This window comes from Halyomorpha halys, unplaced genomic scaffold, assembly GCF_000696795.3.
Source record: "Halyomorpha halys isolate HHAL.00 unplaced genomic scaffold, Hhal_1.1 Scaffold8.1, whole genome shotgun sequence".
NCBI lineage: Eukaryota > Metazoa > Arthropoda > Insecta > Hemiptera > Pentatomidae > Halyomorpha > Halyomorpha halys.
Genome location: NW_027111933.1, coordinates 101299 through 116381, shown reverse-complemented (window position 1 = coordinate 116381; position 15083 = coordinate 101299). Strand labels below are relative to the sequence as shown.

Genomic DNA, 15083 nt, shown 5'->3' with positions numbered 1-15083 from the left:
TTCTAAGGTATGCGTCCACTGTGTGCGGAGAGTCACAAGCGCATTGAAAAATACTATATAATAAATACTACTACAATCTACTTAATTTATTGTTATGTATTTTTCCAAGTTTTTTTATTCTTTTCTTTTCTTTTTTTTATATATATGTTTCTCTTAATTAAGGTTGTTATCTCGTTTTGTTTTTCACCTGGAATCAAACTCGATTATTAAATATCCCTTTTCAATTTGCTTCATTTTTTAACTCTATTCTTAGCACGTGGAAATGGGTAGTACCATCACTTTGTTGAATGTTTTAATTTTGTAAATAAAAATCGATGAAGGACTAACACTAGATATTTGAATTATTAAATAATAAGTGGTTCACTGTTACACAAGAACAGGATACTGTAATACTGTCTCAAGAAACTTGTTTGAATGCGAAAAATATATATTGATTTAATGTTGGTAGAGATATTATAAAATGGCGATATTCGAAAACAGCTTTGAATTTGTATTTTTGTCTTAATATTTTTTTTGTCTAATTTTTGATTTTTTTAAATATTTATTATGTTCATATCCCATTAAATCGATCTAGTACAAAAAGTGATGCCTAATTTAATTTTAAAGAGATTAAAAAAACGATAAATTATTTTATACTTTCTATAAATTCAGTAGAAATGAAACTATACCTATATATATATATATATATTCCAAATACTGTTCATTTCAATCAAAACTAAGAGAAAATTAAGTTTATTACACACTGTTTGCCAATAAGAAAGTTAAACAAAATATTAAAATTAAAAAAAGATAAATAACGAAGGAAAAGGAAAAATTTAATGCACGTCTGCCTAGTTCATTGGTCAGTATAGCTTCTTTATTGTTAATTTCTTTTTTAATTCTTCTTTACGTATACACAAATACATATCCTATTAGTTGCATTTTCTCTTAATTATCATTTGCGACAGATTTCTATTGGGTACGTTATTAATCTATATTTCAGAGTAGATGATTAGTTGTTTGAGATGAAATTTATGTGTATCCAGAAAGAAGTTTTTCACATGCGTAAGCGATTGTAGTTTATGGCAAATTGGCGTACCCAGTGGGGGGCAGCCCCCCTCCAAGAAGTGAAAAAAATATTAACAATTAAAATTAACTCTTTTTGAAGGAAAAATTACCTAAGTGTAATAAATAATAAAGCACTGCGACAATTATGTATAATTTTCATAAATCTTTGGTTTCATTAGCCTTTTCCGTGCTAAATTGTCATAACCTGATTTGTTATCGCTTGTCCCACCCTCCAATTTTGGTACGGCATTTGATGAAATTGATCCTAAACCCGTTTTACTCAATTTCCAACTTTTGAACTAAATTGGGCCAAATGGTCAAAATTGGGACGTGCTTTGTAAAATATATAGGTGTACCCAGAAAAATACTATTCCGAATGCGTAAGCGAAAGTAGTTGGCGTTTTGTTAAAATCGAAATGGTCCAACTTGCTTAATTCCTCAATTATATTAATCGATCGATTATGCCTGAGTACAAAATTGATTGCAGACGGAAAAATAGTAACCAAATTTGTTCCTTTTTCTCTAAAACGTAAAATACGAGTGAGAAATTTTGATTCTTTGAGCAAACAATTAAATTAATAAACAAATAAATTAAAAATAAGCGATCAGGAAATTCAATATTACTATTGCAAAGAATGGACCAATAATTTTTCTTCTATTATATTTATTTAAGTAATTTAAGTCGAATAAAACATATTCTGAAAATGATTTTTGGAATGACTGATTCGAATTGGCAATGAAATAAAAACATAAAAAAATTGCATTACATATTCATTTCTTATATCTTGTCTTCAGCTATTGAAAGGTATCTTTTTGCCAGTCATTCACATTAGGTCGTGCTAGTAATGGTTCTACTGAGCCAATAGCGTATCAGTAAAGATAAACTTCTATTGATTTATCATCAATTCATTAATTCTTATTTTATCATTTTAGTTCAACGCCCTTGTTTATCAAAATGTAATTTCATCTAAAATCTACATAGTTACACTTTAAGATAGTTCCACGTTACACAAAGATAATTTATTGCCCTTGAAATAAATTGAAGGCCCGAGTGGTAAATCAGCACTATACAACAGAAATGATTTGAGATCTAGGTAATGACAATAAAGCTAACCGGCACGGATCTGTTTGTATTATTCAGACAGACATAGTTTTAAACACCCTTCTAGATTATCATCAAAAATGGCTGACGAAATTCGACATACAATGTAATATTATTTATATTATCTGCTCCTTTCGCCACCATAGTTGTTACATACTATTCCATTGCTAATGGCACGAAAGCGGACATGGTAAGTTCAGTCCCATCCTTTTCTTTATTTAAGAAGCATAAGGTCTAAGTTTTATCGAAAGCTGCCATTTTCTTTCGAAATATATTCTAGGTTACATCGACCAAGAGATGGAAACGACTTACTGAGGTTTAATGTATTTATTGGTCTCTACCCTTTGGTTTACGAAGTTGGGTAATGCTACACCTTATCGATAGTTAATATGTTTTATGTACTCGTAAAGAAACTGAACACACGCAAGCCATACTCGGAATCGGCGCATCTCCTGACAAAGAATGATAAGATACTGTGTCTTAACACGCACGGCCACTAATAAGAAATACTTTTTGTCAGCAATAATGAAAAATTTACGAAATTACATTAAAATAAGTCGAGTCATTCTAAAGATTATTTAGGCTTGATTCCTGAAAGTCAGCCCAATCATCTACAAGGAATGCGCATAGCAAATAAATTATTAATATTATAAATTAAATAAGACTCAAAAAATAATAAGATAGAAAAAAGATCAGTATCAACTTGGTAAATGTTTTTTTCGCAATAGCTTCCTCACATTGTTGGATACATAAGGAAAAAGAAATGCAAACAACAAATATGTGAGGAATATAAAATGTTTAATGTTTTAATAGTATATTAAGATATGTTTTGTAATATCACATTACTCATTTTTATTTAATTTTTTAATTGGCAGGACAGACTATAGTGGTATTCATGATCTTTAGTTTAACATGTTAAATGGAAAAACTTATGTTAAATGGAGAAATATTTCCTTCTTTTACCATGTTAAAACGATATAACATATAACATGGCTTAGAGCCTCTTACTCGGTCTGTTAAATGGAGAATGACGGCACGCTACAGAGCTCGTCACCGTTTTGTTTCTTGTCATGTTAAGTTACTTGCTCGTAATTTATGTTGGTATTGTTTTAGATGTTTTTATTACCAATAAAGCAGTGAATGACAATAATAATAATATAATGACAGTTTTCAATCAGCTCTTCTCGATTTTTTTTCTTCTTACAAGTTGTAAGATCAACAAGACACTCAGTAGTTAAACGTTTGCACAACTTCCACTTTAGGCACCTTGTAATAAATTACTTTAATGAAAACTTAGAAGTAAACAACATGAAGTTTTGGAAGGAAAGGTTATAAAACAAGTTACTCAAAAAATCCACTAGGAGTTTTTATGCATTTAAAATAACATTAAATAGGGCTGCTCACAATCCTATAAGTATATATAACATGTTAAATAACATTTAACATGGTAAAACATTTTACATTTAACATAACATCATGAATACCCCTTATGAAGATTCTTGACTGCCTTTCTACGGGAATTTATTTCTTGTGGGAGCACAGATTGAATGGAGGGTATAACCCAACCTCAAGTTGCTAAGAACGGTAGTTTTCATAGTGCAATGGCAGGCAACCCACAGCTCTATAACCAGTCCCTTTGCGGGCAATGCGGCTGTCCTTTTCCTCGACCCAATGGGGAGATCAAGTGCTCTAAGCCCATGGATTGTGAATATTATGAATCAGCAGACATACGAGGGCCTACATTTCTTTTCCTGAACCGTCCACTGGCCAAATCTTCGAGGAGTATTGGTTACAACGCGATTTCCTACTAAGGAACATGTTAACAGGGTCATCACTCCAACACCAGTTCGGGGTGAGTTGCCCTCAGTAGGTTGATGGGACTCACCAACCTACAAGTGGATCAGAACTAGTGCTAATTTTTGGAAATGTACATTGCACTTATATTTATTTCACTTTTGTCTTCTCGGGATCTCCATTCTTTCCTTAAGCCTTCTGTTCTTTCGTTAAGACCAACAGCGAATACCGTAGGACTTGCCAACCTCTTCACGACAGTAAGCACATACCTGACTTAGTGAAGTTTCCATCCTGCGAGGATTTACGGCTAGTATCCGAAAAACTCATCCCATCTAGTCAATTCATCTCCAATCAATCTACTTCATCTATGAATATGCATTATAGAGGCCTACAGATGCAGAGTACTTCACATCTTCAATTGAAGTCATAATTAAAGACATTCACTAAAAATACTTATTTGATCTACAATTACATAAAGTAACCATGAAATCAAAATTTAAAAAAATTCCAGGTCATGTTCGCGAACAAAAACTTCGGTTGTAAAACTAAGGAGTTAATAATAGAAAGAAGATGCCGGGTCTGCTGAGCAAAAAGAAATGAGTTGAATGACGTTAAGAAAATATAATATTAAAACGATAGCAAAGAAAACTTCACGTATATTAATAAAATATATTTATAAGATCTTGTTACCTTCACCAAACCATATTAATAGAAAAATTACTATATAAATTTAAATGTTTTATTTAACGGATATGTTTTTATATACCATTTTATATTATATAAACAGATAATGATATAAATAAGTCATAACCATTATCTCAATGAATAGCGATTTTTTTTTGCAGGAAAACTCCCACAGCACATCACAACAATCGCAATTTAAGATTTCCCTTAGTAAACTTATATTTAAATGGAAATTAGCTTCTAGAATTTTCATTAATATTATAATTGCATCTTTTTCAATACCCTTTATTTCTCCCACAGAGCAACTCTTTCACCATAATAGGAATGATATAATAGGAGATTTATCGATAGAATTCTTAAGGAATGATTATTGTCTGTGGGGTCACCAGAACAAATTCTGTAAAGTATAAAATGCACAATATAAAAAGGCATATTTGAAACTTTTCTAGAAAGGACGGAATATAAGTCATTTAAATTAATAAGAAAGAGGAACAAAAATCATGGTGTACATGTTTTTTACTATACTACATATTTACTAACTAATGTAATTTATTTTCCAGATTATTTTATTTATTCCTAATAATCATTGGTGTTTTGGCAAAAGTGAAAATGTCGACAAATCTTGGTTGTAAACTAAGGGAACCGTAGTCGCTCTGTGACGCCTTTTGTTAGTTTTTACGGTAAGATCATATTGGGGCCGATGTAAGAGTAGGCTGTAGCCAGATATAAACGCTTGCCACTCCAGGATTCTTACAAATGCTTGGTAAACGAAGAAAGTAACTAACGTCGATATCCATACGCTTGTGTGTTCCAGAGAGGCAAACATGAGCTTCCATACCAGCGATCGAGAGATATCGGATCAGGAGACATAAGGATATAATGTAGGTGTAAGGTGGATAAGATAATAAAGAATAAGATATCTCTATCTTGTGATATCTATATCACAAGCGTTTTATATCATCCCTCTCAGTTTTTATTTAGTTATTAAGTATTCGGACCTTTTTATAGCAATAAAACATTTTTCTTCTACACAAAGGGAAAAAAAGACGATGTTCTTAATAAAGTTCCTATTATGAATTCTAAATAATAATAATAAAGACATACATCTGTCCAATGACGTCCCTCCAAACCCAAATCTACTGAATCAGTTCTTCTATCTACGTTTCGGTCAACTCCTCAGATGTTTACCCGTCGGTTCAATATTAAATAATTTTTTAGAGATCCGTTCGTTACACGCCTTCTTATTCGTCTTATGACCATACACACCCATCTTATTCTCTGCAGTTGAGTGTAGCCTTCTAAATTCTCCCGTTAATTCATCCTTTTTCAGTCAGAATTTTTTATGTAATGCTATATTTTCAAAAATCTTAAGGTGCTGTTCTTCCCTAAGTGTAAGATACCACATTTTACTAATTCTAAATATATTATTTCAATTATAAACTTGCAAATTTATGCCAATGAAAGAAAAAATATTTATTTCCTTGTTTGAAATCTTTAAAAAAGCTATAGTAAACTGGAAATAAAGGAAGTTACATCAGAGCAGAGAAGTGGGTTCTTTTTTCCTTTTCTTTCTAATAATAACTGATGATCAATCAATGTGATCATTGCTATCATGCATGTAACCCTTCTCCCTCATCAAAAATTAAGCACAAAAGGCCATCAAGAAATTTGTGGGATTGTTTTGATGGAAGCTTCAAAGGCTTTCAATTGAATTTGCTGTAATTAAAAGCAGTTACTACTGGGAGAGAATAAAAAAATTGAAAGATGGACAAAATAATATAAATATACTTTTAATCAAAATTAGTACACAGCTTCATTATTTCACCACATATTCCATTTTATTAAGACTGAGAGTTATTTCCTTTTTTAGGTATATTGTGTAATTAAAAATTGAACATCAAAAGCAGAAATTTAATACAAAAAAAGAAAAATTTAACTTTATTTGGATAGAAAACAACAAAAATTCCTAAAAAGGCAGATAACTATAATTAAAATTAAATTAAGTTTCATCAGTATGTAGTGTTGCTTATCCTGATATTGAACCAATAACACTAGCCCTGAAACAGGGAAACTGAGGGATCAACCAAAGTTTATAACAAATTAAATTTTAAAAGGGATTATAATTTATAATTAGCTAGGATAAATAATTGCTTACTTCTGAATCATAAACAAATAAAATTTTCCTTGAAAATTAAAATGATGCACTAATTTTAATTAGAATATTTCTAAATACAGGAAGACTGATTCAAAAATATGTATACAAAATGATCCCAAAATATTCTTTAAAACTTTAAGTGAATAATTAAAAAAAGCTTCTGATTGCTAAGAGGCTTAGGATTCCATAAAAAGATATCAGTGAATACTGGACCCGATTAAAGAAAAAATGAGAAAATATTCCTATTATTACAAATCTATATCCTTTATTGGTATATATTCCTTATGGTGAATTGTTTAAAAAAATATAAAACAAGAAAAACATTTAGCAATTTCTTCTTAATACATATTAAACTAGATATATAAATAAGCTGTAAGAAACATAATGTTATTTACATTACAGGCTTCCAATAAAAAAAACTGTAGTATTGTCATAAGAAATAATTTAAAACATTGAAGTAAAAATATTATATTTATTTTTAAAACAACCAATCCATAATAAATAGGAAGACATAGGTCACAACAGATACAATTCAAGTCATTTCATTAAATTAAGCAATAATATTTTTGTAAGCAGCAATATCAAAATAATTAATACAAAATTTATACTCTTATTCAAAATATAATTATCTCATATTCGGTCATCAAAAAGATTGACATCCAATACTATATTATATATAACATTGTTTTTGAAGTTAGGAAGACATTAGTTACAACAGTATCATGTTATTTTTTTCTATTAAACTAAGTAATATGTTAGTTAACAGTTTTATTAAAATTAATAATAACAAATTTCTATTTTTATCAACATTAGGGCACAAATTAGTCATCAAAAAGATCGACAACTAATAGTGCATTATATATAGTGTTTTCGAAGCTTAACTATAACTGCAATAAAATATTTTGACTAAAGTCTTATGTATGAACTTTTTTTCGATGAACTCCATCAACTGATGTGGCTTTACGTAGGAAGGCTTGCTAAAAATAACAATAACAAAATTACATTAAATAATATAATAAATCATTAACACATAAAATTAAAAATAGTAGAAAAATTCAATAATAACATAGTATATTCAGTGTAGAAATCAGAATATTTTTTGCTGAGGAATGGGGAATGAAAAAGAATATCCAGCTATCTAAATGATCGATGTTATCTATCACACACTACATAAATATAAAACCATTTTTAAACATTACTTTTAATGGTGACCTTGAAGGGTAATAACTACCAGAACATTTTTACTATCAAATCCAAGATGACTTTAAAATATGAAGATGGTCAGGGTTGCAGTCAAAAAGAATTCTTTTTGACCTCAACACTGACCATATTTGAAATCTTCTTCATATTTGAAATTATACCATCAATTATCAATACATTCAATATATTTTTAATAAATTGAATTTGGTCCGAGTGCGGTCAAATTCCATTTATTGATACACACAGTCAATCATAAATCTTCCAATATATTTTTATTTTTAATAGAATGAAGTTTTGATAATTCACAAAATATGAAGGTGGTCTGTGGTGCAACAAAATTTAACACCGAATAAAAGTCAATACACCCAGGCTGGATTCAAACAGATGACTCCCCCAACTCTGGTTTCCTTAGGTGATCTACACACTTGGCCCCCCCAAATATAATAACTAAATGTTATACAAATAACAAATATAATTTCTAATGATAAAATTCTGAAGTTTCATTGAAGTACTATGTTTATACCCTTTTTTGTTCCCAAACTGTTTTTGACAAGATAAAAACTAATTTCTTACAGCTAAGTGACTCACTAATCGTTTTTGTCAAATTAAAATTTATCATTTACAAAACTAAAACAATAAATAGCTTATGAAAACTATGGTATAATTTCAAATATGAAGAAGATGGTCAGAGTTGCGGTCAAAAAGAATTTCAATAAGAATTTTTTTTTTACTTTAACCCTGACCATCTACATTTTTGAAATGATACCATCAATTACCTATATATCCAATATATTTTTATTTTGAATAGAATGAAGTTTTGATAATTCACAAAATATAAAGGTGTTATATAGGGTTTAAATTGAATGAATGTTTTGATAAGCTATTTATTGTTGTTTGTAAATGATGAATTTTAATTTGACAAAAACGATTATTACATCATTTAGCTGTATCTTTCCACTCAAGTCAGAATATGTTGGTAACTTACATAATAACCAACCCGTATGCCATAAGAGAGTAAACAAAAAAAAGTTATTATAGTTGAAGATACAAGGGGATAAAGGCGTTATGTTACAATTATATGACTTTAACAAAATTTTAATTCAATGATTTTATTGACTTCCATTTTACAATGAAAAATTTAATTTTAACTTCTAGAAAATACTGCAATTTGAGGTTAAGAAAAATTAAACAAGATATTGTGTAGAAAGTATTTAAAATATTCTTCCAAGGAAAAATCTCAATTTTTCCTAAAATGTTTCATGAAACTTCTTCTACTCATGTCTTCATTCGGTTTGAGTATTTAATATTCGACAACTGTTGAAGACTTTTGGGTCCCTAAATAATATTTGAAAGTAAAAATGATGAACATAAAGTGAATTAATAGTTGATAAATAATTTAAAAATATTTTTTAGTTCATCTTTGGAATAAAATATCCTGGATAGCCAAAGCCAAAAGTCTCCAAGATCATGTAAATTTAGACCAAAAAAGATGCTCTCATAACTTTATTTGTTTATAGCTATTGATTATAACTGGTTTCTACTAAAATTAAATCTAAGTACATTCAGATTGGAATGTGATCTTAATCAAGTTAAGTAACAAGAATTCGGTGGATAGAGATGTTACAGTATTCATTAAGTTTAAAAATAAATAATATGGGTCTAATCGTCATGTTCTTGTGTTTAACAGAATTTATTAACAACTAAAAAATCTAAACTAAAATCGAGATAATTTACTCATAAATTATAATTAAAAAATAAAATTTTTATATTAAATAAAACATCAGTCAGTTAAAAACTGCTCTTAGGATAAATTGGGAAGATAGTAAAACATTAAAAAATTAACTAATGTAAATTAATACATTCAAACCAAGAATACAAAAAACACATTCATACTGCATGTCTTAAGTGTCTTGGAGAGATGGGCCTTTCTGTCTGTTGATGTGAGATATGCTGGGATACATAATTTATACATGATATTTATTGTCTTTTCTATCCTAATCATGCTAGCGTTGATGGAACTTTGACTGATTAGTTATTTACTAGTATTTGAGAGCCTTAAGACTGTTTTCCCAATACATCCTTAAAACAGTTTTTAATTGACTAATCTGTTTGTGATGGAAATTTTATTTTTTAGTTATAACTTAAGAGTAAATTATCTTGGTTTAAGTTTCAATTTTTAATTTTACTCCATTCTGTTAGGGTCGAATAAGGAAACATACATACATGATGATTGGATCCAAATTATTTATTTTCTATTTTTTAAACTTATGTATGAACATCATTATGTACCAAATTTTCACTGTAGGTATGTCCACTAATGCTTTGTTTAGGAGATATTCATGTCTAAATATCTGCATTATTATGAATTATTTAGGGTATAATAAATATATTAATATGCACTCCAACTACTTAATTAATGAATATTAACATTCATATTAAATGTTGTTAAAAGTAATTAATGCATTAAGACAGACTCAGCATCTTTCTTACAAAGCAGTGGAGACCGAATGGCAATGGATATGTATTATTGTCTTGAAAGTTTCAATTAACCATCTTAAATAAATTAATATGTGTTCCAATTACTTTATTAATGCAATGTAAATATTCAAATTTATAAAGTTAAATATTGTTCAAAGTGATTACCTTGAGCACTATGTCAGGCTCGACATCTTTCTTCCATAGTAGCTGTGGCCAAATGGCACAGGGTATGTGCTATTGTAATTATATCCAGATCTGACACCACAGACATTTTTGTGATATTAAACAAAAAGTTTATGCTAGCTCGATTAATGACCTTAATTATTTACAGTTTAACTGTTGATTATTAACTTTAATAATTATAACTTTATTATTCAATTTGATAATTAATTGAAACTTGCAAAACAATAACACAAATTTATTGCTGTTTGGCCACTGCTGCTATATAAGAAAGAGGCCAAGCCAATCTTAATGCCTTCCATTACATTGAACACATTCAATAACAGTTAATATGAACATTAATGTCCATATTTCATTACTAAAGCAGTTAGTACACATGTTAATATATTTAATAGAATTTAAATAATTCACAATAACACAAATCTTCCTTGTAAATAGTTATACAATAAAAAATATACAAATGTCGGTTAGGGTGTCAGTTAGTAGTAATAAATAGTTATGTCTTAATTTCAGTTTCAGAACTAGCCAGAGTTAATTATTGCTTAAAATAAGTGTTATTCAATGAATGAAGTCCACAACGTGATACTTGGATCTAAAAAGAGATCAGAATTCACAAATTTAAAGGACGGAATAACAGAATCAATGTTAGCTATATATTTACTTGCATTGTTTCTATTAGTTAAATAGATTAAATAGTATATCTTATACAAAAAGAATTAAAAATGAATCAACCCATTTTATAATTATGAGTGTAATTCTCGGTTTCTAAAAAATTGGACAATGAAACAATATTGCCAAGCTTTATTTATTTAGAGAGAGGTTTTGAAAATGTTATAATAATATTAATTTGCTTGTTCCACTTGTCGACCAGAAGAGATTGTTCAGCCTTTACATCCTTTCTACTTTGCTGCAGCTCCTATTACATCACACGTTACCTTAAAATAAATTAAATCAAATCAAATTATAATTGTCTAATTTACAATTTGTTCTAACCTTCATTTCCTATGGATCAATTGTAATAAAACATGAACTGTGAAACCTTATAGGACATTATTTTAACTAAATTGTCTTGCCTGTATTCATTAATAAATTCTAAACCATAAGTATAAAACGTTTTCTATTTTGCTTACAATTATTGTGATGGACCAATAGAAAATATAATAATTACTCACTTGATAAGTAAATGTCTTTGTTGAACGATAGCAATTTGCAAATTGACTGATGTAAACCATACTTTTTCTAATTACTAATCTGTTCAAATAAGAATCGACTAGAGGTACTACATATCAATTGTAAAAAGGTAAATAATATTGAGTAAAAAGGTTATAATAATGTAATAATATCATGTTTATTATTAGAGGAAAAATGTAAACTTAAAAGCTCAAGCAAAACCAGAAGATATAAAATCAATTTGATTTCTTTTATTTCATAATTCACAAATTTTATGTCTACTATTTAAAAAAAAAAAAAAAAAAAAAAAAAGAAGGTTTTTTTGACTCCATCCTATTCAACATCTTCTCTATTCCAACTAGTTTGAATTTTCTTCTTAAATAGTTAATGGTATAATGCTATCTTATTATTGGGGAAAATTCTTCCTCAATCGTAATTTTTTCTGCATTATGATGTAGGACAAAGTGGAAAAAATGGTTTACCAAGAGCTTAAATTTAGCAGAACTACTTGCTAAACCAAATATCAAGACCTTAAACTTAAAAATATTTTTATCTCGGATGACAAACAATGTTATGTTTCCGCTCCTTTCATTTTCTAGACAAAGCCTTACTAAACAAAAAGAAAAAAAAACAAAACAATAAGAGAATAAAGTCAAAATAAATTTGAAAGAATAAGGGTACTATCAGATTTAGGAATCCAATTTTTACTGAAGTTTTTTTTATTTATGTATATTCTGTGTCAAGAGTATAATTTTTTTTATACCTGTTTTAGCTGTGTACATTGTGAAGCATCAAAGATATTACATCTGTTCAAGTCCATAGAATCAATGCCAATAAGCATGCCAGAACTTGGCTGCCACCTACTACTACAACTTATAAACAATTTTCTTTGGTTAGTCTCTGGAGGAGAGACACGTAAGAGTGAATATACATGGTCTTTTTATCATTTCACTAACTGAATTACAGACAAGCTTGGCGAGATAATGGAGACATATGTACAGGGTCACATGCAGTTCCTGTCAATGATTCTAAAGATACAGTTGACATAAGAGTTAGGGAAGAAGGAGGGCTCGCCGAGAGAGTGCTTGTACATAGAGTGTCCATAGAATTTGATAGAGAGCGCTCGGGAAGGTTGATGAGAAGTATCCTATCCCTAGATTTGAGGACAATTTGGACAGGTTGGGCAGCACAAATTTTTTAGCACATTAGACTTAAAGATGGGGAACCACCAAATGAAAATGCACCCCAGCAATCAGCATAAGACCTTGATTTTTGAATGAGGCCATTGCAAATTTATTAGAATGCCATTAAAAATGCACCTGTGACATTCCAGAGGCTTATGGATGAATTTCTAAAAGGACTGGATAAGGCTGTATGCCAGGTATACATAGATGACTTTCTGGTGTTCAGTAAATCAGAAGCAAACCAGGTGGACTATCTAAGGAGTATGTTCCAGTGAATGAGGAATTTCAGCCTGAAGCTATACCAAGAAAAGTCTGCATTGGGGCAAGACCAGATTAATTTTCTGGTACACATTATCTCCAGAGACGGTGTAAGTACTGGATATTATATCATAAACTTTTAGTTTTAGGCATTAACTAACATACCAAACGAGTTGCCCCTTCAGGGATTAAACTTGGTTTTAAAAATATACATACATTTATTAACCTGGAAGGCTGATATGTCTCTCAAGTTTGTCTTGGTTTTTCCTGACAAATTGTAATAAGAGCTCTGACCATTTACAATCAAAGTTATATGGATGATCTGAAAACATGGGGAGCTTTATCATCACTTCACACAATTTTTTAGTGAACAGGGTTGCTTCAGTGCCATATCTATTAATATGGTTTTGTGATATTAGTTGTAAAACACTTATATCAATAAGAGAACTTCCATTCTACTTTATAATCCATTAAAATAAAACTAAACAGTTAAATATTTAAAAATTAACTGTATGTAGCTGCCCTGATATTCCAAATAATAAGATATACATACAGCTAAAGACATAAAATAATAAATATTGCCAATTTTTTTGGGAGGAAAAATTAGTTTATTAATGATTCAAATCAAATGTTAACAATACTAAACATTTAAAAATATTCCTTTTTCATAAAAATTAGCTCTTATGTTGAAGAACAATATAATTACAGTTAATGTGATGAACATAAAAAAAAAAACAGTGAAGAAATAATTAAAATCATTGTATCTTTAAATGAAACTGACTTGTTGCTGATGCTGTTTCTGAGCAAGCCTTGTCCTGACAGCCCAACGAAGGTCAGTTCTTGGATCTTCTCCAGGAAGTGGTTTTTTCGACCACTGAGTTTGGTAATAATGATACAAAGCCACTGGATCACACTTTGCTGGTTTACACACCCCTGGCCGTATAACTGAAAAAAAAAGAAGTGAACATGCTAATCAATGAAAATCTAGTCAATTAATTTTGTCACATAAATCACACTCATTCCAAAAATCAAGACTATTGAAGAAATATAGTGGAAGGCCATTAAAAGAATTTTACTAAACTACTAAATGAATTTCAGCACATTACATCAATAAAATTAAGCATAATTTGATTTGGAATATTTGCTAATTTCGATCAAACCTTAAAATTAAATAGGCTTGTTAATAATATAAAGATTTTTCCTGCCAATATATATATGGTTTAGAGATAAAAAAAAAAAGGTTTCAATTTCATCAAATTTTAAAAACTTTAAAGAGATCATAATCATGAGAGATAGTTGACGGTGGAAGACTATATGAGGAGAAGATGGTTGGGGGGTGCGGTAAAAATAAAACACAAAAAAAAATAAAAAACAAATAAAAGGTAAAAATAAAACACAAATAAATAAATAAATAAATAAAGGTAAAAATAAAACACAAATAAGTTGAAATAACTTTTTTAATCGTGCCAATGTTTTAGCCAGAGTTTCTAGCCTTCATCAGGGCTAAGAACAGAACAAGATAACACCAATGAATACAGAACATAAAAAAGAAAATAATCAGAATGACATAAAGTAAATAATTGTACAGAATGGAATTAATAAAATAAAGTGATGAAAGAAGTGGAAAATAAAATATATACATAGGCAATTGAATAAGCAGTTAAAATAACATAATTAAGGTATAAGATATCAAATAAAAATGAAGTTATATAATGCAAAGAAATATGAATACATTAGTTTATTAATAATTTAAAAATTAAAAATAAAATTGAGAGAAAGAGAATATATGTAACAAATGAAATATGTAATCATAATATTAGATAAAGAGGCA

At 29.1% G+C, this 15083-nt stretch overlaps 1 protein-coding gene across 4 annotated transcripts in view; it reads right to left on the bottom strand.

Annotated features, from left to right (window-relative positions):
- Nucleotides 1-6401: 6401 nt before the first annotated feature.
- Nucleotides 6402-15083, bottom strand: part of Hyls1 (Hyls1 centriolar and ciliogenesis associated) — an 11501-nt gene continuing 2819 nt past the window's right edge. The window contains exons 4-6 of one of the 4 annotated variants that reach the window (XM_014415386.3): nt 14034-14197; nt 13469-13574; nt 11427-11575 (exon numbers count right to left, since the gene is read on the bottom strand). In XM_014415386.3, coding sequence (XP_014270872.1) covers nt 11565-11575; nt 13469-13574; nt 14034-14197 — 281 coding nt within the window. In that variant the 3' untranslated portion in view covers nt 11427-11564. Of the gene's footprint in view, nt 7760-11426; nt 11576-13468; nt 13575-14033; nt 14198-15083 lie in introns of those variants that run through there. The other 3 variants (XM_014415399.3, XM_014415390.3, XM_014415409.3) reach the window with 3 other exon arrangements.